Source organism: Eptatretus burgeri, chromosome 2, assembly GCF_056783735.1.
Source record: "Eptatretus burgeri isolate ZD-2024b chromosome 2, Ebu_testis_v1, whole genome shotgun sequence".
In the NCBI taxonomy this organism is placed as follows: domain Eukaryota; kingdom Metazoa; phylum Chordata; class Myxini; order Myxiniformes; family Myxinidae; genus Eptatretus; species Eptatretus burgeri.
In genome coordinates, this window is record NC_140962.1 from 66238554 (window position 1) to 66265592 (window position 27039).

The window sequence follows — 27039 nt, forward strand, 5'->3', positions numbered from 1 at the left end:
ACAAAGAAACAAAGAAACAAACAGACAGGGGTGAAAATAGTAACCTCCGTCCATCTTAGATGGCGGAGGTTAAATATTAAAAAAGGAGGGTACGCAGAAGGAGGGATGACCCTTACATGAACTGAAAATTGAGAAAAGAAAAAATAGTAATTGCACAACAGAAAGGGGGAAAAACACGCACGCACACACAGAGATGTCTCATTTGTTGAAAATGGGCATCACTTTGAGTTGGTCTTGCGAACGTTGGAACATTGCAAGTGCAATGGCAGGTACGTTGAGTGAAAGGGGATTCGCCTCGAAGCCAATGACTCTGGGGTTTGATCCACAATGGAAACAAATCGAATCATTCACCGCCGTTCGAGTGCTGCGGCCGCAGGAGGTGTCCACGGTACAGAGCATCCGTTAATTTTCATACCGGATAAACCCACTGAATGTTCATGGTGGAACAGTTCATCCATTTCTCCACGTAAACGTTGCAACAAATGTGAAAATGATTTTAGAGTTAGACGTCATTGCCAATGCCACATCACGGGGTTTATGGGCCATTTATAGACAACATACAAGTACGTGGGGAGAGGAATGAAGAGAATAAATTTAAAAGACAATGGAAAGGTGCCACACGTTTCAAAGACTACTCAAAATACAAAAAGGATAGCCAGGTACCAGGAAGCACGCACACACACACACACACACACACACACACACACACACACACACACACACACACACACACACACACACACACACACACACACACACACACACACAAACACACACGATGTGCTTGAAGTGGCAATGAACACAAGCGCAAATAACTACGACAGGTAGTCATCATGGATGGAACTCAGCACCGAGACACGTCCACAGCTCCGGCAGACGGTGGAACAGACACAGCTCACCATTGGCAATAACGCAGAGCCGCGGTGACACGTAGGCATAGCTTGTAGAGCAGGAAGGTTCACCCAAAGTATCGTCCACGACCGACAGATAATAATTCATGCCGTAACCGACAAATGTGAAGGACGGCGTGGACACAAGACTACGATTCCTGAATGACAATAATTAATTATCGCCGAGATAGAGAGTGATCAGATTGAACTTTTCACCGTTCAGGTCCATCGGTTTGGAACAGGGAGCCAAATCTGTTCCTCCTCACCAATCCGAAAATGGGATCGAATGTCACAAACGTGGGCAATGCTTGTCCATGACTGGCTTTCACTTTTTCTGAAAGGTAATTAAATATGCCGGGAAATGTTTGTGTGTGCCACATGAAGACTTTTGGCCGATGTGAAATTTCTGAAATATTTGGCCAAAACAAACTCGGTCAGACTCTTTTAGCCACTTTCATACAAGCCGTTTGTTTTCGTTCCTCGACATTGTTCTTTCTTCATTAGATGCTGTAATTATAGCCAATGATTCTTCTTCTTCCTCTTTAATGGGCCCAATTACTCACACATTCTTGTGGGGGTGGCCAATGGGGGAAGGGAGGGGGGGGAGAGATGTTGGTCCATGTCCGACACAAACTGGCTGGCAAGCCTGATGCTCGACTAAGTAGTTATGTTTAAGGTAATAATTTGGAATTCGTTCACGATGCCGGCGATAGCTCGCCTGCTCTTCGCAAAGGACACCGTGGGATCTTTAACGTCGACCAAATAACACCGGCAGAAGAGACGCCAGTTTAACGTCCGTCCTTGGGACGGCACAAGCATTGATGAACCACCCTGCCTGTGAAACACCGGGGACGACGGTTTACAGCTGGGTCGGGATTCAAACCCCAGCGAGACGGCCTATAGGTGAGTGTGCGTACCTCCAAGCCATCCTGTCATCCTTGTCAATAGAGCTAATAATGCACATTTTAAAAAATTATCCAGGCACGAAGAGCCATCGCACAACAATCTCGCACAAACGGCAGCTCAATCAAACTAAAGCAGGTCAACAAAAAGGTGGGGACATGATGACAACTTTCAGTTAAAGGTGGCGTTGTCCGCTCTCACTTTGTCAACGATGATCGATAGTCTAGACGAGGTGTTAGGAATTAGGTACAGTGGTAGACCATCAATGGTTCAAGAAAGCCTGGTGTTGGCTCAGTGGTTAGGGTGGTGGCTATGGATCCGAGGGTCCTGAGTTCAAGCCCCGTCCACCGCTGAATGAATACACCAGGGGCTTGACTCAGCCTGTCATCCTTCCGAGGTCGGCGAAATGAGCACCAGTTCCAGCGTGTGTACTGGTAGAGGGGCACTGCATCAGCGACACAGTCACGCTTCAAGAAATGATAGCTACCCCGGCAGCTAAGCTGCCATACGACCACACACAATGGTTCAAGCGGGTTGTTTGGAACACAAATAATCATTTATAGAAAAGCTGACGACTTATTCTTGGAAACTTTTCTTCCTCATTTTGTGCACAGACGCTTCACAAATATAATTAATTAATCTCAGTTACAATTAATTAATAATCCAAGTTCCACGCATCGTCACCTGCATGTCCTGTGACAATTCCTGCCTTCCTCCTTCCCTCAAGTATAAATGTATGCACAAAGTGGTGAAAAAGTGGCGGTGGTGGTCGTTGGGCAGCTGAGCTGTTAGGGTGTCTATCATTTATTGAAGCGCGACTGTGTCGCTGATGCAGTGCCCCTCTACCAGTACACACACTGGAACTGGTACTCATTTTGCTGACCTCAGAAGGATGACAGGCTGAGTCAACCCCCTGGTGTATTAATTGAGCGGCCAACGGGGCTTGAACTCAGGACCCTAGGATCCCAAGCCACCAACCTCACCACTCAGGACCGTAGGATCCCAAGCCACCACCCTAACCACTGAGCCACTCAGGACCCTAGGATCCCAAGCCACCACCCTAACCACCGAGTTACTCAGGACCTGAGGATCCCAAGCCATCACCCTAACCACTGAGCCACTCGGGACCCGAGGATCCCAAGCCGCCACCCTAACCACTGAATCACTCAGGACTCGAGGATCCCAAGCTTCCACCCTAACCACTGAGCCACTCAGGACCCTCGGATCACAAGCTGCCACCCTAACCACTGAGCCACTCAGGACCCTCGGATCACAAGCCGCCACCCTAACCACTGAGCCACTCGGGACCCGAGGATCCCAAGCTGTCACCCTAACCACTGAGCCACTCGGGACCCCAGGATCCCAAGCCGCCACCCTAACCACTGAGTCACTCAGGACCCGAAGATCCCAAGCCGCCACCCTAACCACTGCCCCACTCAGGACCCTCGGATCCCAAGCCGCCACCCTAACCACTGAGTCACTCAGGACCCGAAGATCCCAAGCCGCCACCCTAACCACTGCCCCACTCAGGACCCTAGGATCCCAAGCCGCCACCCTAACCACTGAGTCACTCAGGACCCTAGGATCCCAAGCCGCCACCCTAACCACTGAGTCACTCAGGACCCGAAGATCCCAAGCCGCCACCCTAACCACTGCCCCACTCAGAACCCTCGGATCCCAAGCCACCACCCTAACCACTGAGCCACTCAGGACCCTAGGATCCCAAGCCGCCACCCTAACCACTGCCCCACTCAGGACCCTCGGATCCCAAGCCACCACCCTAACCACTGAGCCACTCAGGACCCTAGGATCCCAAGCCGCCACCCTAACCACTGCGCCAACACCAGGCTCGAGTGAAACGGTGAGAAGGGAAGGGATCTGTGCCAGCTCTTCGGTACTGGATGAAAACTTGCACTGGGTGGTTTGCCATTGCCCTCTCGGCAGTCAATGACACAAACGACCCAATCAACGCTCCTTTCCCCCGAATAACTTGTTTGTGCGTATGTAATAAATAAATACCCCATTTATTTATTTTTATTTATTTATTACGTACGCACAGTGAATGGTTTGGACGAGGATGGAGAGACGCGGATATAACAACAGCGAGGGACACGATTTCTCGACGTTGCACCTGCACCTGCACCACCACCACCACCACCACCACCACCACCACCAGCCGCAGCAGCAGCAGCAGTTTCGAAAGTGTTTTCCCAACTTTACGTCGGAATAAAAAACAACAACAACAACATGTGAACGCGCGGACGCCGACTCAGCTTTCTGAACTCTCTTGATGACAACAAATAGTTGTTTCGTTGCCGATTCGTCATTTCCTCGAACCCGGCGACGCTTCCCATTCCGATGCCATTCAATCCCTGTTCACCTTTCGGGACGAATTGGAGCCCCAGATGTAGTACGCCACTCCCAGCACCCAGAGCAAAGCGAAGCACAACAAAGCTCGGGACTTCTTGAGTATCATGTCGGCTCCTTGGCACCACACTGCCTGGCTGGCCGGCGGCACGGCGGGCTTCCGAGCGCTGCGAGCGCGGAACCCGGGCCGGCTCAGCCGCAGCGCAAGACGGTACGGCGCGCAATGAGGGCCACACGTCCGGCGCAGAACGCAATTCGGAATTCAGGGAAGGTGGGGGAGGTTGTGGTGGAGGCGCGAAGGACGGAAGGAAGTACCGCGATGAGAAATGAGGTGAGACGTGGACGATGTGGTCAGAGAAGGTTGAGAAAATGATTGGGTGTGCAGAGAGAAAGAGAGAGTTCGAGAGATGGGGAAAAGAGAATAACTGTAGTGTGTGTGTGTGTGTGTGTGTGTGTGTGTGTGTGTGTGTGTGTGTGTGTGTGTGTGTGTGTGTGGGTGTGTGTGTGTGTGTGTGTGTGTGTGTGTGTGTGTGTGTAGCAAGAAATGTGTGGGTGGAACAAGAAATGTGTGGGTGGAACAAGAAATGTGTGGGTGGAACAAGAAGTGTGTGGGTGGAACAAGAAATGTGTGGGTGGAACAAGAAATGTGTGGGTGGAACAAGAAGTGTGTGGGTGGAACAAGAAATGTGTGGGTGGAACAAGAAGTGTGTGGATGGAACAAGAAATGTGTGGGTGGAACAAGAAGTGTGTGGATGGAACAAGAAATGTGTGGGTGGAACAAGAAGTGTGTGGATGGAACAAGAAATGTGTGGGTGGAACAAGAAGTGTGTGGATGGAACAAGAAGTGTGTGGATGGAACAAGAAATGTGTGGGTGGAACAAGAAATGTGTGGATGGAACAAGAAATGTGTGGATGGAACAAGAAGTGCGTGGAGCCTCCACAGGTGAATAATGGCATTTCTGACTGGAAGGCAGCAGAGTCTTGTCGTCAATGGGACCAGCTCTTAGTTCACCAAAGAAAGGAGTGGAATTCCTCAGTGTATTGGGGTTTCAGCTCCTTCATCGTTGCCAGCTGAGCAAATGTAAGAAGTCTCGATCAAGTTCGGTCACCGTTTATTCAAGGTTTGAATGACCAACCGACTTCCACAGGCACAATTCCCAAGACCGCACGCCAACCACACGAGCCTTCCTCCGAAATGTGACGTCACCTCCGGAAGACCCCTGCCAGCATGAGCTGGGGGGGGGGGGACAAAAAAAAAACTGCAAACATGAAAGGATACAAAGTAGAACCAGAAGGCATCTCAAAATGCAAGGTCTGTCCACGTCCGCTACTCGAACTAAACTTGACGAAAGCGACACTTGAAAAAAATTATACATTTTATTCCTTTGTGTTCTCCACGATCTCATAATAAAGGGTTGTTGAAGATTTAATGACAAAAGCTCAATTGGTAAAAATGTTATGCCCTGGACATACACACTGAATCCCAATGGTGAACGAGGATTTTGATTACAAGATTTATGACTGGTCCACCCTCACTGATGACGTCATCCTTACAATCTTCAATTCCCCATCGGGAGTAAATAAGATGTGCTCAGTTTAAAAAAAAAAATTCCGATCAGCCGTTTCAGAGATATAATGCTTTAATTTTTTTGTGTTTAATCCAAGATGGCTGATATACCACGTGACCCACGACGTCACAATTATAATTACAATAGTGTGTGTGTGTGTGTGTGTGTGTGTGTGTGTGTGTGTGTGTGTGTGTGTGTGTGTGTGTGTGTGTGTGTGTGTGTGGGGAGGGGGGGTCGCTCCTACCCTGAAAATTTTGTCAATCAGACAAGTATTTGCTGAGAACAAAAAAGTTCATAACAGGGCAAATAAAGGCCAAAGAAGGTTTGAATAATAATAATAATAATAATAACAATAATGTAAAATTATTTCAATAAAGTTATTAATTTATTTTCTCCATATTCTCATGGTAAAGCTTTGTTGAAAATTTGATGACAAAGCAGAAATGGTAAAAAGGTTATGGCACGCACAGACACACACAGACGCACAGACACACACAAGTGATTGCAAATCCCAAGTTTTCTGCTGCACAGGGGATGGCATAGTAAGAACGAATAAACAGATCGACCCAATCACTTCGATCTGCTTCAGCTGATCAACATGAGCATGACGACTAGTACCAGAATTAAGATCACGGAGAGTACAATTAACAGGTGTGGTCATTGTGTTATAATGCAATTATACAATGAACAATGCAAGTATTCTTGATGCATAGATACACGTCACATCCATGTCATGACACAAGGGAAGGAGTCTGGCGGGCAGAGCCGGAGCGATGGACATGCTGCTGTGAGCTCTCGAGGAACAGCCTTATTATCTGATATCAAAGTAGTGACTGGTTTGCTTTCTACTGTAATAAAAAGTTGAGCCTTTGTTGTTGTGGAATCCTTGGAAGCGCCAAACACGACATGGTGTTGGAAGTTCTGCAATAGTAGAGTTTTAAAGAAACCAAGTCAGCATTGAAAAAAAGCAAGATGGACGGAGAAAACGCACCATCGAGTGGCACCTTCACCATCCAACCTCCGGCACTATTCGACTCCTCGAAACCACAAGAATGGGATAAGTGGATCCGAAGGTTCGAGAGATTCCAACTGGCCAGCAATCTGCATACTTGGTCTCACGAAAACCAAGTGAACACGTTGGTGTACTGTATGGGGAACGAAGCGGATGACGTGCTGAGAGGACAGAGCTTGGATGCGAAAGATCTGTGGATCTCAAAGAAAGGGAGAAGAGGTGGATGGATGCTTAGTGCTTCGACAGGAGACACCGGTTAAGAAACCTGGGTGAGCTCAAACCTGGGAGGAAAGTGTGGATCACAGACGCAAATGTTCAAGGGACTGTGGTGTCTGCACATTCGACTCCTTGTGCCTACCTGATTGACGTGGCACACGGGTCAGTCAGGAGGAACTTGCATAACCTGGTGCCCTTTCAGGTGACGGAGAGTGACATTGGAGGATCTAAAGCGTCGGACCGGCCATTAGAGGCTGCACCGGTCTCACCGACACCGGCTTCACCAAACCTACACCTTCAATCAAATGGGTTGCACCTGCCACCGTCAGGACAAGGTCTGAGAGAGAAATATTCAAGCCTCAGAGTAGTATAGGAAATAGGAGTTCTGAGCCACCTTGTGCTAGGAAGGCTCCAGAGCTCTGGGAATGCTCCCAGACCCATACCCTTTGAGATGAATATAGGCGACTTGAGGTAATAGAGATCTGACTTGAACCACCGAGATTTCCATTTAGACATTAGTGTACTCCATAGTATACCCAGGCGTCTTGCAATCATTGAGGTCTGACTTACAGCACCGAAACATTCAGTTAGAGCGATCCAAGTTAGTGCCATATCACAGCAGCAATGGAAGACACGAGGCGTGACGTTGCTCGGAAATTCAATCTTCTGACCCAATTAATAGCGAGGCTAAAGAGACTGGAGACAGCCAAGCCAATGCTTTGCTTTCGCAAAGCAAAAAAAGGAGCTCAAAGACATCCACTTGAGGTATAGCCTATGTACCAGTCATCTCCATTTTCCATCCGCCACTGGAGAAAGAGGATGCTAAGTCATTCAGGCCGAGTTCCATCAAATTATTGCCTCCGAAAACTTTCTCGGCAAACTCAACTACCTTGTCCGACGAGTTCAGTTAAAGATGGTACTCAGTGACCACCACCAACTGGACGGGGCCACGCTCCTCGACCAATACACCAGGCACGACATTGATTGTATTGCTAAGACTGTCAAGCACTCCATCGCGACCATCGGAGGGAAGTACATTTGTTTGGACTGTCGCGTCGAGATGTCCGTTTTACGCCGATACTTCAGGGCTGACCTGCGCCGAGTGCGCAAAGGTCTGAGAGTTGATAGGAACCATCTTCGATAAAGCAAACTTATACTACCAGGAGGGGCAGAATGTCAAATCAAGATCGTTCAATCCGAATCACCACTTTCAGTTCTGGATGGACCGCATCTTGGCCTGAGAGCAGGAGGAGGAGCTCGGAGGTAAAGATGACCCCAATAATACTGATGGAGAAAAACTCCTGGAGCAACTCCGGGAGATCATTCGGCGCGACGAGAAAAACCATCGCCTTCTCACAGTTGATGACATCCGAGCAATGCTGAAAGAAATCGGGTGAACGGATCTGGATAAAAACTCTCCTCTTATTGTGTGACGTCTCACGGGTATTGGCACCCCGCAGCTTCCTGAATTGATCTGCCAACGGGCAACAAATCTTTCACAGTAACCATCAAAATTTGGAACCCGGTCCAACCCACCGGGCAGATGAACCGCCGTTATTACCCTTACTACATAGTCATGATCCTTGATGCAATTCTTCCCAAAGATACTTGTCCGTCAACGGCTGTAGATCCCACCGAAACGAAGGAGCTCTGGCTACATACACATGCAGGGATGGGCTACTCTCGATAAATGCGACAGGGAATGGGAAAAATTTGTTTCGAGCTTCCTAAAATAGAGTGGACTGCCACTAACCGGGAAAAAGCCCAACGGCACCGGGGTAAAAGCCCAGCAACACCGGCCACTCTCATTCCCGTGGCTATCGAAGGCGGCAACTGGATCATACTCTGTTGCAAAGTTTGTTTTCTGTAATTCTTGGGCATAAAACAAACCCAATATTTATTCGCCATACAGATCATATAATTTATAAGTCCAGCGTACTGTCTCAATCACATCAATGATTTGAAATAACTCATTTGTCCATCTCTTAGTATACCCCTTCTCAAAATGTTGCATCTTCTGTGTGTCGCTATGGTCAGGGTTGAGCTTTGGCTCATCAATCTTGGTGGTAAGGGTCTCAAAGTCAGCATAAATGATGAAGGGAGCTGGTTGCTGCTTGTACCAGTTCTGAAAAGAGATCATGTTTTTCCCCTCCTCTGACATCTCTACCCTCATAGCAGTTTGCCCTATGCCCTTACATTCTGGTCTATGCACCTCCAGCAGCTCCTCGCGGGGGTACCCATGTTGGCACCTCTCACAGACGTGTTTACGCTCATTGTACTTGCTCTGATCGTGAAGTAGGTGGTTGAGGTCCTTCACCCATATGTAGTGAAAGTTGTCAGCCTTCTCGATTAGCAGGAGCTTGATCCGTGGGATACCTTCGTACTACTTGCTGATCCGATGAACAACTACACCCTTATCCCAACCGAAACATTGAGAACTAAGATGTTCTGTCTTTCAACTTTCTCAATTTGTGAGATGGGTGTAGGCGCGTCAATCCCTGTGAAGTCCAGGCCATCTTCTGTGGGGTATTTGGTGGGTCTGCATGCATGTTCCCTTTGGTCCACTGGGAACAGGGCAGACCAGAGGGCCCACCTGAGGCAATGGTCATCCTCGTTCTTCACATTGATCACTGCTTTCTTGTTTCTGAGTGCTGCTGGCAGCATTGACCACATAAGAGCCGCCCCTCAGAGCTGGTAGCAAGCGATGTCCAGCCACAGAAGTTCCACTCTGTCAACCTCCCAGCCAGAGCCGTGACTCGTCCACATTTCAAGGGTCTCCAGGATGTATGGGAAAGCTGTGCAAAATGCACCGTCGATCTCATGGGCCTGTAAGACGGCCTCCTGCTTGTGCCGAAACACTGCAGGCATATACACCCACTCCTTGTCAATTTTTCTTTCCAGAACAGAACCTTTAAAGCAAGCTGGAATTTAACCCTCTTCAAGGCTCTTCCACCAGTTTCTGGTGAGTCTGGGGGCACACACCTTCAAGGAAGGATTTAGGGTCAGCCTCTAGTCGGTGAAACTTTGGAACATCCATCTGCCACCCTCGCAGAAAATGTCCAATGGCCCAGGGGTCTTTTTGAATATGAATCACCTTTAAGTTCCTCGTGTTTGAACAGCTCAAGAATGTCTTTTTGGTCGTTATCTACTGTCTGGGTTTTCTGGGGAGATATGGGATAAAACTTTCCCAGAATGGCCTTCCGCTTTCTTTCCTTCCTCTTTTGAGGTGGAACAGAAGGTCGTTATTTCATTGAAAGCAGTGGTTTAAGCAGGTGCTTTTTCACTGCTTCCGGAATGGGCTCATCCAAAATGTTCTGTCCAACACCCCTGGAGAGGCTCCGGTTTCTGCTTTTCTGCAAGCGATTGTTCGATATGTTTGAATGAGAGACCATCTGCCTTGAACAGGCCAAGAAGTTCCTTCTGGTACTTCCTAACTGATCTGATTTTTTGAGAAGGGTTAGGATCGAACTCCTCCAGTATGGCCTTCTGCTTTCTCTCCTTCCTCTTTCGAGGTGGGGCAGAAGGTTGGTATTTCTTTGAAAGCAGTGGTTTAAGCAGGTGCTTTTTCACTTTCTTCCGGAATATGCTCATCCAAAATGCTCTGTACAGCACCTTGGGGAGGCTCCTGTATCTGCATCTCCACAAGCACTAGTTCAACGTACTCGTCCATGGTAACCATGTTTCATGGGCAATATTAAGCAAAATTCCAATGTCTAAATGGGGAATCTTGGTGGTATTGTTGCGGAAATGGCCCTTAGTGTGTTATTAAATATAGGATTATCCCAGATCCCCCCAATGCATGTTTAGCCAGGTTGTTTGGTAATTGGACATTACATGTGTATCAGGAGGTGTAGCAGGCTGTCCATTGTTCATACAGTGGTGGTGTGCCGAGAGGCGGTTTTCTTCTTCTTCCTTTCCCCCTCCGAACCATTCCCCACCCAGCGCTCTGAGAGTGTCGGTCGGCGAGACGTGCTGGCAGCCCATTGGTGGAGAGCAGCTGCGGACTGGAGGGATGGACCAATCGCGAGTCCCCAGAGGTGGTCCAGAAGGTGTGCGCCCCAAGAAGGCAAGGAAGGAACTGCATGAGGTCAGTCTGCCTTCGGCTGGATGAGAGGCTGCTGGTGTGGAGTCTGCGATCTGCTTCGAGACCAACTGCCCAGTGTGGAGTCTGTGATCTGCTTCGAGAGCAACTGCCCAGTGTGGAGTCTGCGATCTGCTTCGAGAGCAACTGTCCAGTGTCGAGTCTGCGATCTGCTTGATGAGGAGTGACTTGACGGCTGTTCCTCCTCGGCGATGGACCCAGCGTGCAGGTCGTCCCCAGGTTCATCCTGAATCCAACCACGGAGCCTCTGACTGTCTTTGCTCCCGGCATGGCTCGACACGTTTTTCCATCCCGTCGATCCACCTGCAGAGCCCAACACCCGGATTTGGCCTAATCTGGTGAGCAGGCCAGGCCTGGATTTGTATGCTGGACCTTGTGAAAAGCCAGATGGAGCACACCGTGGATCTTTCGCTCTTGTGCCGTCGACCTTACAGGGGCTGAACGCGCTGAGGCTGGTGCGTGAGCGGTGCGACAAAAGGACGACGCCACTATCTTGCCACGCGGTGTGTTCGAGCTTGGGTGCTCGAATCCGTTGACATCGGCTTGTCACGAGCCACATTCATGCCTTTGACACTTTTCCTCTCATCCATGAAGCATCACCAAGTACTCTGGGTCTTGTCTGCATGTTGTCTAAGGTTTATCTCGCTAGGGTTCCCTTCGAAACACATATCCTAAGCTCCCTAGTTAAGAGCGGGTTATAGATTAGTTAAAACATTGTCGTGAATGCTTTGCTTGTGTTGTGTTCCCCGATGTGTCCCCAATAAATCTGGCTAATTCATATGCAAGTTGCTGCCTTGAGTTTATTCGTGCCATGCTAAGGAACAATCCGCTCGATTTATATTTAAAACCAAATGGGCTACGGACTGGCAGACTTCACTCAGTCTCTGACAAATCCAGTGTGTAGCCGGGGTCTGTTTCCCCAACTGGTAAGGCCCAGTTGTACTTTGGTATCGTGATCCGAGGCACGTGACCCGAGGCCTGTGCCGAACTTGCCGGCATTATAACCCCGGAGACAGCGGTGCTGTTAAGTGATGCCGAATCTTCAACATTTGGCTTTCAATCGTAGGGTGCGAATCCTGCCACGGCCGAATCCTTTACAGTATTATGTAAGTACTTTACTGCAAGAAGTCCATGTCATGGAAAAATAAAATTGCATCATCGATACTGCAATTGATCGCAATAGTTCACCATCGTTTGTAATGGATTGCAATAAGAAGACATCTGATTATCCTGCTTGAGATTTGTCTTATGAGGATGATGTGAGCCTACATTGATACAATAGCTTCAAAAGTTTGTATGATGAAATGGATGAAATTTTGAGTGCCACTGCCGATATGTCTGATAGTGAAATGGATGAAATTTTGTTAGATATGTCTGATCATGAAAATCCAGATATGTCTGATAGTGAAAACAATTAAAACTTGCTGGCCATCTCAATAAGAAGCAGGTTAACCCGGGGAATGTCATCGCCCTGCGTGCTGAGCAAGACGTATATGTCCGCATTCCACGCAGCATTCCACGGTACCCTCTCCACGATCCATGTTGAATCCTCCAAAGCAACCCACTGTGCATCCCATCTGGGGTGGGGACACCTGTTTTGGTTCTTCGCAATTTCAGCATCTACCACCTGTAAGGTGTGAAGAAGGTTGCTTTTATTATTCTTGCATTCCCTAATCCCTTGGCATACTTCGTAGACAACCTGGTTGTTGAGCTTTTGATGCATTGTTGGCTTAGACATAGTATCTATGTATCACCACTTTATAAAAAGCAGGGGATGGGTCTCAGAGCCAAAACCCCTTTTGGTACAACAAGGTACATATGGTGCACGTTCAACTGCGCCGGATACTACTTTTTGCTTTGCTTTTTGCGAAGCTACAAGAGCTGGAAGCTGTAGTAGCAGCGACTTGCTTCTTTTTTGCTGCGTACTGGCCCTTCGGTGTTGATAAAGTTGGCCCCCCGGATCCCTTAGCAGCTCCTCTCGTATACATTGGGGCATCCACACTCGGGCGTGCTCCCTCTCCTGGTTCTCGAGAACTAGGATCATGCTAGGCCCGATACGTCTCTCAATAGTTTTCATCTCCCTGGTCCTGTATATACCCCTAGGGGCGGGTCTCGCCACTTGGTTGGCTGTTGCGCTTTGCTAAAGGCACCTCTCTGGTGGTTGAGGTCTTCGCTCTTTGGCCATTGAAGGTCTTTGCTTGCTGCTGCACTATGTTCTTCCGTTTCTGCTGCGCTATGCTCTTCCATGGTAGCCACGTACAATGGGTATACTAAGGAAAATACCAATGTCAAAATGGAAATCTCGGTGGTTCAAGTCAGACCTCTATTGTTTCAAGATGCCAATATTCATCTCAAAAGGTATGGGTCTGGGAGCATTTCCAGAGCTTTGGAACCCTCCTAGCACAAGGTGGCTCAGAACTCCTATTTCCTATACTACTCCTCAGAGTCTTGATCTGTGAGAGATTGATATTGATAGTTTCTCAGTACTGCATTTGAAATGTGCAGAGCTTTAATGCAAAGCCTGACTTGGCCACCCGTTGAATTTTTTAAGGAAAGGGAGATGTGTTGTAATGCAAGTATACAATGTGCAATGCAAGTGTTCTTGATCCATCGATACACGTCACATCCGTGTGATGACACGGGGGGAGTCCTGCAGGCGGAGCCGGAGCGATGGACATGCTGTTGTGAGCTCTCGAGGCACAGCCTTATTTTATTATCTGATATCAAAGTAGCGACTGGTTTCCTTAATACTGTAATAAACAGTTGAGCCTTTGTTGCTGCAGAGCCCTTGGAAGCGCCCAACATGACAGTCATCTCAACAACTTCAAAAGGTCCCACCCATCGTGATGTTAATTTTTCCATGAAATTCTAAGTTGAGTCAGATTGGGAAAAGTTCTTCAACATCACATGATCACCGCTGGTTGCACAGGGGGGGCCTTTGTTGCTTGTCGTACAACCTCTTCCAGTCTGCATTTTCCTTAGGTGCCTGAGTCTATGCAGCAGCAAACAGACAATTTCTACTTTCCTCATTCAGATTAAAACCAAACATAAGCTGTACAGGTTCCATTGCTTGATAAACTAGAAGGGCACTTGGTAGAGCGCATACCTCCGCCACGCAATGCCTGATCCACAAGAACATATCAGACCCAATACATTTTTGAAATATCATGCGAAACTGTGCTAACTATATCGTTTTTGGCCCTATCTCTCAATGGTAAAGATTCACATTTAAAATTATACATTTCTCATATCTAGATCTGGATTCGGATCTTCACCAAAATCAAATCAATTCGTGCTTGCCACACACCCAACATGTCCACTAAGTTTCATTTGAATCCGTCCACAACATTTTGAGATATCCTGTACAAACACAGACAAACAGACAGAAAGGGGTGAAAACATATCCTCCTTCACCTTCGGTGGCGGAGGTAACAATACAGGATCGAGGTAACAATACAGGATCGAGGTAACAATACAGTAGAAGAGGGCCACCAAATATGTCACAAACAACTGCCAAAGAATAATTGCGTAGAACGAGGCTGATCCTGAAAACATATCTCATTCCGATATCAAGAGTTATTGAAAACATATATCTTGGTGAAGAATCACCTGAAAAAATTCTCGAATCCAGATCCGGATTCAGATCTTCACCAAAATCGAATCAATTCATCCTTGTCACACACCCAACCTGTCCAAGTTTCATCCGAATCCGTCCTCAACTTTTTGAGATGTCATGCAATATCATTTTTATCCCCATCTCTCAATGGTAAAGAATCAGTTAAAAATTAAATAATTGTTGTATCTAGATCTAGATTTGGATCTTCACCCAAATTGAATCATTGCTTCCGAGTGGCACTGCCAACCTGCCCACCAAGTTTTGTGTGAATCCATCCATAACCTTTTAACATATTGTGCTATATAACGTTCTATTTTGTTTTTAAACAGTGACAACTGCTGCTCAGATCAATTTTGCAATTCCTCTCAAGAAAACGTTGCTGTTTGGGCGCGTTTTATTGCCCCGGTAATGCCCTGGTATGCTACCTACCCTCTCCTTATACTGCCTTCTCACACTGCCTTCCATTCCCCTCAGGCTGCCTTCCCCTCTCCTCCCCTCACACTTCTTTCCCCACGCTTCATACTGCCTTCCCTTCCACCACCACTCCTTGCACCCCCTGCTTCCTCCTCATTCCCCCCTGTTTCCTTGCTTCCCCACACCACCTCGGTCTTCTCACCTCCTCGCTCCTCCACCCCTCTCTTGCTCTCCCTCTTTTTCTCCCCTACCCCCCTTAGTATACCCGTATAGGCAGTGTGAGGGGAGGGTCCGCTCAGTGGTTATGTCCGGATGGACCCTCCCCTCACACTGCCTTACCTTGTCCTCCCCTCACGCTGCCTTCCCTTACCCTCCCCTCACACTGCCTTCCCTTGCCCTCCCCTCATGGTGCCTGGTGTTGCATATATATATATATATATATATATATATATATATATATATATATATATATATATATATATATATATATATATATATATATGAGCCTGGTGTTGGCGCAGTGGTTAGGGCAGCGGCTTGGGATCCAAAAGGTCCTGAGTTCAAGCCCCGTTGGGCCACTGAATTAATACACCAGGGGGTTGACTCAACCTGTCATCCTTCCGAGGTCGGCGAAATGAGTACCAGTATACTGGGCCAGTGTATACCCCGGTTAAAATAGGTGTACCATATCCCTGTGTCGTAAGAGGCGACCAGGGTTGCGTCAGGAAGGGCATCCGGCGTAAAACATGTGCCAAATCACTATGCGGATCATACGGATGATCCGCTGTGGCGACCCCTCACGGGAGCAGCTGAAAGAAGAAGAAGATATATATGTATATACATTTCAAAATCCACTTCTCTGAAATGGCCAAACAGATCGAGGTGAAACTCTACAAATATGACTGCCAACCCATGAGGAACAAAAGGTTCACACATATGATGTCATAGGTCACATGATTTAGCAGTCATATTGGATTTACCCTAAAACATATTTTTTTAAATCTTCTTCTCCAGAACAGCTGGACAGATTGAGGAGAAATTTCACATAAATGTTCCCAAAAGCATGCGTGTACAAGTTTGTTAAGGAATAATTGAGGTCACATGGATTGGCAGGCATATTGAATTTAAGAAAAAATATTAAACAATGTTTTCTCTGGAACTGCTTAACCAATCAACGTGAAACTTCACAATTGTGATCTAGTCATAATGGGGAATAAAAGTTTTAAATTTCAACCTGATAGGACACACGGTCTGGCAGCCAGAATTATTTAAGTTTTTTGATGTCGGTTTTATTTTATTTTATTTTATTTTATTTTATTTGCATAAGGCTCACTTGGCTTTGCCTGGATGGGTTTGAGGGTCGAGGAGGAGCAGCTGAAATGCAAATCCTATCCAGATTCCTCCTGATGACTTCATATTTTATTTTTGCTTGTTTTGGGGTTCCTTCTGATGACTCCAATGCAGGACTGTACCAATTTGATCTTCCATTTGATTTGACTTGAATTAATTTTAATCCCATTCTGAATTAGATTAAATAATAATTTAAAAAAACGTCATGGGTCATGGTCAGGTGTCCGATCAAAGCGGCGTTGCATGAAAGTGCGACATCTTGGTACCCGGTCATCACTTCCAACAGTTAAAAAGTGGCAGTTCTAGTTATGTCTCATAAATGATGTAACACACCAGTACACAAACACCACACAACACAACACACAAAACAAGTCCTGGTTAGGGTCTGCAATCTCTGATTTCTCTTTTCCTTGTTATATTTTCTCCGTATTGGTCTGAGGTTCCATTGACTTCTTTTTTAAGGCTCGCACTTTCTGACTCTCTCGCAGCTTTATCTTCACTCGAATTCGATATCTAATTTCATTTTTCATCGTCGCTAAGATGCTTTAAGACTCAGTTGCAAAAACATCGGAAAGAAAATCGTATGGATATTGATTTTTAAAAGGCAAAACGCATTATAAAAGCTGTTTCGAGTCGGGCATGATGTGAGGAGGGGGAGAGGAGAGGGGTGGGGAGAGGAGAGGAGGGAGAGAGAGGGACGAATGGGACAGAATGAGTTTGTGATGGCGGACAGAGTGAGAGGAGGGAGAGAGGACAGAGTGAGGGGATGGAGCAAAGAGGGCAGAGAGAGGGAGGAGGGGGAACAGAGTGAGGAGAGGAGGGCAGACAGTGTGACGTGAGGGAGGGGGACAGAGGAAGAAGGGGGGAACAGAGTGAGGGGATGGAAGAGGGGAGATAGGGTGAGGGGAGGAAGGGAGACAGAGTGAGCGGTGGGAGGCGCAGGGCCAGAGTGTGGGCAGGAGGGCCGACAGTGTGACGTGAGGGAGGGGGCAGAGGAAGAAGGGGGGGACAGAGTGAGGAGATGGAAGAGGGGAGACAGCGTAAGGGGAGGGAGGCATCACATCTGCCAAAGAGGTGAGACAGAGCGCGGGGAGGGAGGAGGGGAGAAAGAGTGAGGACAGGGAGGGGGACAGGGTGAGGGGAGGGAGGTGACAGAGTTGGTGTTTCATATGCAGCCTTTGGCTGCTGGTTGCATAATTTTCTGGAAGCATGGCTGTGCCCCAGGTACCAGTAGGCTGGTCCTAATTTTGCCGACCTTGGAAGGAAGACAGGCTGATTCAACCCTACCTTGTGTTGATTCAGCATCCAACAGGGCTTGAACTAAAGACCCTAATATCCTAAGCCAGCCACCCGAAACACGAAGCCAACACCAGGCTCTCTCAACGGTGAAGAATCACTGAAAAAATTATCGGATCTGGATTCAGATCTTCACCAAAATTGAATCAATTCATCCTTGTCACACGTCAACCTGCCCATCCACAAGTTTTTGAGATATCCTGCACACAAACGGACAAAGAGACAAACAAGAAAAAGACGTCGTGCAGAGCACGACACTTGCAAAATCCATAAAACAAATTTAGCCTCAAAAATAATTGGCGGTTGAATTCAACGACCAAATATGCAACTCCTCTTCAAATTTCAAGTGAATCAGATGAAAAATGACAATTTTAGAAACTCGTCCTATGTTGACCTTTTGACCGAAGTTGACCTCAAAAATAATTGGTGGTTGAATTCAGTGACCTGAAATATAATATATCCTCTTCAGTGCTGTGAAGTACTACAGTGCTGTATTGAGATGTCTACTGTGCAACACATCTACAAAAGCCATATTTAATCCTCTTTCTTTACGAATTGTTCTGCTTTGATCCATCGACCACATGTCAGAGGTCAGATTAAGTGTATCTTTCTGGCCTCAAATCAGCAATGACATAACTAAATATTGTTGCCTGTAAATTTTAATAACTCCAATAAAGTAGGATGTGAGTGTTTGATCGATTGTATTATTGCATACATGTACAATAATCAAAATTAATTTGTTGCTCTGATCATTATGTAATACACCTTATTCAATACATGTGCCTCATTCTATGTTGAATATCAAGGGAAAAGCAGCAAGTGGTGGTGTCTGTCTGGGAGCAAAAAGCCATTCATGTCTGTTTGTTTGTCTTTGGAAAAAGTTGTACTACATCCATAGCTCTTAGTTATGTACTGTTTGAATGTCAAAACTGGTGTTCAAACTATGTAATTAAGAGATACATAAGCAATGTAACTTTTTCCACATACAGACATGATTGGCTTTTCATCTCACCTGGAACATAGTTCCGAGGAGCTTCTTGGACAGCACTTTGTCTGTCTATCTGTCCGTCTATCCGTCCGCCCATTCACAAATACTTGCCACGTCTTCTTATCTCTGCAACAATCACACAGGCCGTTCCTTCGCTGTCGCAAATGATGACTGGATTGGGGCATTGTGTTGAAGAAAATCGAGAAAGTACAGAAATCGAGAAAGAAAGAATACAGTAAGTCGATAAATCGAGAAGAAAATCGAGAAATAGAGTAAGTCGTCACTATCCGGAAGTCCAGAAGTTCGCATATCGGAGTTACGATTATTCGCAATTTAGTTTTAATGGCCAATTATTCAATTAGCGCCAACGTATTTTGCCTTTTCGCAATGTCATCGCAAGGAAAAACACAAAGAGAAGAGAACAGAAAAAAAAAGAAAAAAAAAACGTACATGAGTGGCCGTACGTGCAATAAAACAACCCCCCCAAAAAAAACCAAACTTTTTTTTTTTTCAAACAACTACACAGGCCATTCCTTCGCTTTCGTAAATGACGACTAGATTGGGGCATTGTGTTTATCATGAAATGCGCATAAGAAATCGAGAAATTATAAGAATACAGGAAGTCATCACTATCCGGAAGTCCGTACTGTTGCGAATTCGCGCCCGCCGGCGTGCGAGCGGCCACGTAACTCGAATCGCGGCACGTCGCCCACCGGACGGACAATTCTGTTGTGACCCTCTCGGACTAACACCGGGAACTAGTCACGGGTGGGCCTTTCGGCCTCACCACGATCGTGCCAATCGGTCCCCCGCGTGGGATAGGGTTGTTCGCCAAATTCGACCTACCTAAGTACCCACCGGGCCGGGTAGACCGGGCGATCGCACCTCGCCGCAGGTCGACTCTGGACACGGGCCACTTAAACGACCCGTTCCGTACTATCGGGATAACCGAGCGGTGTTATCGTCGACCTCGACGGTTCCGATTAATTATCGGGTGTATTAAGCCCACTAGCAACCCTTTACGTGAAGCAAGATGGAGATTCAATTAAGGAAAAGATGAAGCGAAACGGGAAAACAGTTCAACATAATGCACATTTATTCCACGGCACACGGAGAGCACACATATACAATTACAACAATTATGCACCAAAAGCAGATGTTACAAAAGAAACACAACAATGCAGATCTACTACCGACTACGCGAGCACACGGCAACACTTACACAGTTTTACTTTACAGACGGCGCCGACAACACATTTACTCAAAAGCAAAAGAAAAGGGCCACCCTCAAAGACAAGGGGGGCAGATGGGGCCTGTGGGCTGCGAGACCGGGTGGATCCTACCCGTGTCTTGTGATGAGCCGCAAATGTGGCGGCGGTGCCCCAACTCCGCGCTCCTTCGCAGGTTTCGTTGGCACTGCTTGGAGTGGGGTGGGAACGGGGCCCCCTTTTCGCACTATCTCAGCGCGGGGGGGGAAAGGGGGGAATTGTTGATGCTCTGGGGAAAGAGGATAGCTGGCTTGCTTGGGTCCCGTGACGAGCGACTCCACTGCGACCTCGTCGCCAACCGCCGTCTTCCTTGCCTCGGACCCGAGGTATCCGGTCCCCTCCGCAATTCTCCTCAGCCGACTGCAGCAAATCACCTCGACTGCGCTCCAGGCTTCCTCTCTCTGCAGCTCCCCGACAGACTCCGAACCCCGACAGACTGCCACTCACTGCCTCCAACCTTCTCTCCAACTCAAAAACTCCAACTATTCTCCAACTCGCCTTGACCGAAAAACTCACTGAATTCGCCCCGTGCTCGGCGCTTTATAGTGGTGTAGGAGAACCCATATGCAAATTTCTGGATCAGAACGAGCTCGGGGGTGGAGCCACGCTCGCCCATTGGACGGAGAAAAAGGGGCGTTAGCCTCCCCTGATCCTCGAATTTGCATATATCGATTCTACTCCTGACGCGCCTGGAGGCGGGGCCAAACCGCCCCGTGCTTGCTGATTGGATGGATCAGAAGTGGGCGTGTATCATTCCTGATCCGAATTCTCCTCGGAAACGCCGCACCTTGCACCCGCGGCTCGGCGCGCGCCCTGTACGAGTCCAGGACAGCCTGACGCTCGGCGCCCACAAGCGGTGCGGGAATGGCCACAGAAGGAAAGGCGAAGGTGGTGGAGGGTTTAAAGTGGTGGTCCATGGCCATGGTGACGTTTGGAATGGCGGTGATGCGATGTTTGCGGGAGCGAGTTGTGAAGGTAAAGGTTGTGCCTGTTGGCGTTGTTGTTGTTGTGAAGCGGCGTTGCGGTTGGTGGTTGTTGTGTGATAGCGGTTGAGACGGGGTTGGTTCAAAATAAAGATAGAACAGAAAAACGGCTATCTTAAAGGGTCGCAGCCCGAATGAATCACATTTATTCCCTCTAAACAACGGGTTTGGGGCTAACTACACATGTACTTACAGAGATATCTCACCTACGGGACCTGAATGGTAGTTTGCGAATTTCCTCAACTGCAACAGTACGTTGTAAACCCGTAATGGGGAACGTGGCTGAGAATTTCTTCCCCATTGGCCACGCCTACGCAGCAACGTGTCCTGTCATTGGTTTGGTAAAAAAATGGCCATAACTTGGGAAGCACTTGTCCGATTAATATCAAACCTTGAAAAGGCACATACTCAGGTGCCCAGAAATATACCTGGCAAGTTTCAATTAGATCGGACCAGTGGTTGTCGAGAAACAGCGGTCACAGACACACACACACACACACACACACACACACACACACACACACACACACACACACACACACACACACACACATTGCTGGAATTATAGATAGATAAAAAATCTAAAATTATCAAACACGTAATTAGTAATGTCAATTTTTAAACTATTATAATCAATAGTAACTTAAGCATAAACTAAGTAATATTTTACACTTGTGTTTGTGTGTGTGTGTGTGTGTGTGTGTGTGTGTGTGTGTGTGTGTGTGTGTGTGTGTATGTCCGTGTGTGTGAGGGGGGGATAGTGATGTGGATGGTGTGTGGTGTGTAGATGTGTTTGGTTGTGTATTCATGTATGTCAATTATGTATTTACGGTATAGATGTTTGATAACCTGTCTCGTTGGCCTGATTACATTCAATACGAAGAAGCCCAGAAATGACGGCCATCTTGGAATTCAAAATGGCGAGCAAGCCAAACTGGTTATAACTTAGATTTACGCAACATATTGGAATCCTTGGTATCACAAACCTGTGTGTTACCATGCACTTTTCAACTTCCTCTGTTGCTTATACCTATAGGCTGGGCTCATTTATTACTGAATTGGGATAAATTATGGCGGCCATCTTGGAATTCAAAATGGCGTGAAAACCAAACAAGTCGTAACTTTGGTACACAGTATATCTGGAATCATCAGTATCATAAACATGGGTATTGTCACAATTTTTAACCTCCTGTGATACATATAAGCCAAGCTATAGTGCAAAATATGGCAAAAATGGCGGCCATTTCTTTTTTTAGATCCTCGTGGAGGATCTTACTCATGTTGTTGTTCTTCATCTTCTTCTTGTGGACTTTTTTGTTTCACAGCCTTAAGTTTTCATCGAAACTTCCTGAAACTTGGCATATATATGGAGTATATGTAAAAATTCCCCGCACAGACAGAGTAACCATCTCCGATTTTGAAAATTCCTCCGAGAAAAAAAGTTATGATATCAAAATATCTCCACAAATGGAAATCGCCGAAAAAATTATCTCTGAAACTAGGCAAGCTTTTTGAATTCTGTTTGCGGGAATCGAACAGGGCATTAGCAGAGATTAATTACCGCACATACAATACATCACTATGAAATATCAATTTTTATGACGTCATTCCTATTTTTTGACTTTTTTGTTTCACAACCCAGAGTTTTCATCGGATCTTCGTGAAACTTGCCAGGTATATGCAGAAAGCCCACGCGCAGGCAGTAACCATCTCCGATGTTGGAAATTCTTCCTAGAAAAATAGTTAACGTCATATCGCCGCTAATGGAAATCGCCTATACCATTATCTCCGAAACTGGGCAAGCTGTTTGAATTTTGTTTGCGGGAATCAAGCTGGCATTAGCACAGATAATTGATCGCAAACCGAAACCTGATACATCACGATGATGTCATATTATTTTTATGACGTCATCATTAAGAGGACGAGGATCTCAGCTCATTTGAGCTTGTTTGAAGCACAAATATTGAAATCTGGACCTGTCTATAATACTAATTTTCAAACAGAAAGGGGACATCCTAGACTGTAAAAATTACAGAGGGATCAAATTGAAGGAGCACGCCACCATATTACGTCTCGTAAGCCCCTGTGGGGGATTAAGCGAGGAGTGAATAAGACGCCATCCTGCGCATTCACAGATCTAGAGATGGCACGTGATAGGATTCCAAAATAAGTGGTGTGTTGGTGTTTGAGGAAGAAAAGGCATGCCAGAGAAGATCGTTAGGATCCTGATGGAGATGTATGCGGGAGCCACCACTTGCGATCAGGGAAATCATTGGGGACTCATAATATTTTAGAGTGGAAGATGGTCTTCACCAGGGTTCTGCACTACGTCCCTTCCTTTTTGCAAAAGCTGATGGACGTGCTGAGTGACAACATCAGGGAAAGAGAGCTGTGGGAGCTCCTGTTCGTCGTCAAAACTGCAGAGTCAAAGGAAGAGCTGCAGAGAAGAGTCCTGGAATGGCCAGAGATCTCAGAGAGGCATCGATTGAAGGTTGATGCTATAAAGACAGAGGTGATGGAGTGTGGTGAGGCTGGTGCAGAGAGGGTCAAGATTGTCGATGTACGGGGTGGAGGGCTGACACAAGTGGACAAATTCAAACACCTTGGTTCAACACTAAAGGAAAGGGGAGGTTGTGAAGCAGAAGTCGAGGACAACAGTGAAAGCAACATGGGGGAAGGTCAGTGGAGTCGTCCGTCAGTCTGTGATCCAGAAGGATATATCGATAAAATTGAAGGTTAAAATCTACAAGACAGTTATTTTGGAGTTCCAAGTATCACAGAAAGGGCTAAAGAGAGACTTGGTTGCGTCGTTTGTAGTACGGATGAGGAGGAAAGAGGATGAAGAAGCAATCAAGAAAGCATGGGATGAGGAAATTAGAGGGAAAATAGCAAAAGGACGACGAGATGAAGGTGGAGGGAGGTCGTGGTCAAGGCAACAGCAGGCTTTATCTAAATGGCCGACTCCTAACTGTTGGGATTGAGGCGTGGAGTACGAAAAGAAGAAGAAAAATAAAAATTCAAGGAGGAAGAAGAACTCTAAGACGAAGAAGAAGAACAACAGGAAAATAAGAGGAACAAGAAGCAGAAACAGGAAAATAAGAGGAAGAAGAAGCAGAAACAGAAAAATAAGAGGAAGAAGAAGCAACAGGAACATAAGAAGAAGAAGAAGCCAATCCTTTGGCACAAGGCACTACTTCTGTGCCGGTGACGGTGTGTGCGAACACAGAAGATAGAACCGTCTAAAATCGCATTAATTCGAAAGTAATTTCGTCATGCGTAAAATACATGATTGCAGAAACCATATTTATTTTCTTGTTTTGTTGACCTCTTGGTTTTGAACCAGTGTTATTTTCCTGCACGGTGTTGGTTTGCAGCGGTGTAGTTGGTGGAATGACACGAACCAAGTGTCTCCAAAAAAGATTTAACGTTTGTCCAAGTTCGCAGTTTTACTTGGAATATCGTAAATCACAAGCGTCAGATAATTAAAAACAAATGATCGTCAAATAAATCGGAAAAGCAAAGAGGAAGATTCGTCAAACACGTTGTTGGTTTCCAGTCAGTTTTTAATGTTTTCTCGATGGGACGAATGACGGTTTGAGAGTGACATTGTTTTGTGAGACGTAAGTTTGAATTTTAATTTGATGAAAATTGATTTAACATTAAGTAAAATTGGTTTTCTTGTCGTGACTTTTTTTTACGCTTTGAGCGCTGAAGGCCTTTCGTCGTTCGAGGAAGCTTGTTTTAGTGAAGGAAACGAGTATTTTCATTTGCAGAGAATATTTAAATTGGTCGATAATGCGGGAATAAAGCGCTGCGTGAGAATATGTAGAGCACCAGCACCGACAGTACAGTGTACCGTGAAATTACATCACTTCCCAACATGTCACCGGCTGGGCTTGAAATCAAAACTCTGTCCACTCTGAGTCTGTACTGGGAGGTTGCTGGTTAAAGTATGGGATGGGGATTACAAAAATTAGTTTCAGGAATCGCCACATCACTTCCCCCACCGCTGCCTTCCTTTCCCCACACTGCCTCCCCCCCTTTCCCCACACTGCCTCCCCCCCTTTCCCCACACTGCCTCCCCCCTTTCCCCACACTGCCTCCCCCTTTCCCCACACTGCCTCCCCCTTTCCCCACACTGCCTCCCCCTTTCCCCACACTGCCTCCCCCCTTTCCCCACACTGCCTCCCCCTTTCCCCACACTGCCTCCCCCCTTTCCCCACACTGCCTCCCCCTTTCCCCACACTACCTCCCCCTTTCCCCACACTGCCTCCCCCCTTTCCCCAGGTCTTGCCTCCCCCTTTTCCCCACGTCCTGCCTCCCCCTTTCGCCACGTCCTGCCTCCCCCTTTCGCCACGTCCTGCCTCCCCCCTTTCGCCACGTCCTGCCTCCCCCCTTTCGCCACATCCTGCCTCCCCCTTTCGCCACGTCCTGCCTCCCCCCTTTCGCCACGTCCTGCCTCTCCCTTTCCATACGGCTGCCCCCCTTCCATACTGCCCCCCCCCCATACACAGAAAAACAAACTAGAAGGGCACTCGGTAGAGCGCATACCTCCGCCACGTAATGCCTGATCCACGAGAACATATCGGGCCAATAAATATTAATTTGAAACATCATGCTATACAGAACTACATCGTTTTTGGCCTGATCTCTCAATGGTGAAGAATCACTTTGAAATGTAAATAATTCTCCTATCCAGATCCGGATTCGGACCTTTTACCAAAATCGAATCATTTTGTCCTTGCCACACACCCAACCTGTCCACCAAGTTTTGTCCGAATCCATCCACAACGTTTTTGAGACGTCGTGCTATATAACATTTTTGGCCCTAATCGCTGAAAAATCCTAGTAGTCGGATTCGGATCCGGATCTTCACCAAAATCGAATAAGCTCGTCCTTGTCACACAACCAACCGGTCCACAAAATTTCATCCAGATCTGTCCACAACTTTTTGAGATATCCTCCACACAAACAAACAAACGAACAAACAAGCAGAAAAGGCTGCAAACATAACCACCTTCACCTTCGGTGACAGAGGTGACAGACAGACACGTGAAAACATAACCACCTTCACCTTCGGTGACAGACAGACAGACAGACGCGTGAAAACATAACCACCTTCACCTTCGGTGACAGAGGTGACAGACAGACACGTGAAAACATAACCACCTTCACCTTCGGTGACAGACAGACAGACAGACGCGTGAAAACATAACCTCCACTTTCGGTGGCCAAGGTAACAAGCAAACAAAAACAAACAAACAGACAGACAGACAGAGAGAAAGGGGTGAAAACATAACCTCCACTTTCGGTGGCCAAGGTAACAAGCAAACAAAAACAAACAAACAGACAGACAGACAGACAGACGCGTGAAAACATAACCTCCACTTTCGGTGGCCAAGGTAACAAGCAAACAAAAACAAACAAACAGACAGACAGACAGACAGAGAGAAAGGGGTGAAAACATAACCTCCTTCACCTTCGCTGGTGGAGGTAATACATAGCGATTCAAAGTTGAATTGGTTGAATTATTTTTAATTGTCAATGTTCCAAAAAAACAATTTTGACCAAGTCTGCTACATTTACTCGTATTTTTGGTATATCCTTCGTATTTAAAAAAAAAAAAAATGCAGCACTGTTTTGTAATATTTATTTTTTAATTACGACTAAAATGGCAATGATTGAAAGCTCACAGCACGAACATAAATAATCACTTTGGTTTAGCATTTTCGAATGAAATTGGCCAAGTTGCAAACAGATTTTTGAATCTAGTTTCTACCCTGTTTTATAATGATTAAAGTATTGCACTGTTATAAAGCTCTGTCACCACTGTATAGATTAGCCCATTATATATATATATATACTGTATAGATTGTGGAAAAAGAAGAGAAGCGCCCATCTCCAGCCTTTTTTTTTTAATGAGCTCTTCGCTCGTATGTGATGCTTTGTACGATCTGTGTGATCTAAACCGAGCTCATCCGGAAATGACATCTCGCTGCCAAACGCACAAAGGCTGATGTGCCGACCAATGCAGGTTTTTCGAGCCAAGAAAAATTACAGGTGGCT

The 27039-nt window shown here is 46.7% G+C and overlaps 2 protein-coding genes across 8 annotated transcripts in view; one reads left to right on the forward strand and one right to left on the reverse strand.

Moving 5' to 3' along the window:
- The window catches only part of LOC147032209 (polypeptide N-acetylgalactosaminyltransferase 2-like), a 130173-nt gene extending 125538 nt beyond the window's left edge, over window positions 1-4635 (reverse strand). Inside the window, exon 1 of one of the 3 annotated variants that reach the window (XM_085869599.1) lies at window positions 4174-4626. In XM_085869599.1, coding sequence (XP_085725725.1) covers window positions 4174-4269 — 96 coding nt within the window. In that variant the 5' untranslated portion in view covers window positions 4270-4626. Of the gene's footprint in view, window positions 1-899; window positions 954-4173 lie in introns of those variants that run through there. The other 2 variants (XM_085869601.1, XM_085869602.1) reach the window with 2 other exon arrangements.
- Window positions 4636-24456: 19821 nt separating this feature from the next.
- Window positions 24457-27039, forward strand: part of AQR (aquarius intron-binding spliceosomal factor) — a 184372-nt gene continuing 181789 nt past the window's right edge. For 4 of the 5 annotated variants that reach the window (XM_085869603.1, XM_085869604.1, XM_085869605.1 and 1 more), the window contains exon 1: window positions 24458-24593. The gene's annotated coding sequence lies outside the window, so the exon portion shown is untranslated. Of the gene's footprint in view, window positions 24594-27039 lie in introns of all 5 variants that reach the window. The other variant, XM_085869606.1, reaches the window with a different exon arrangement.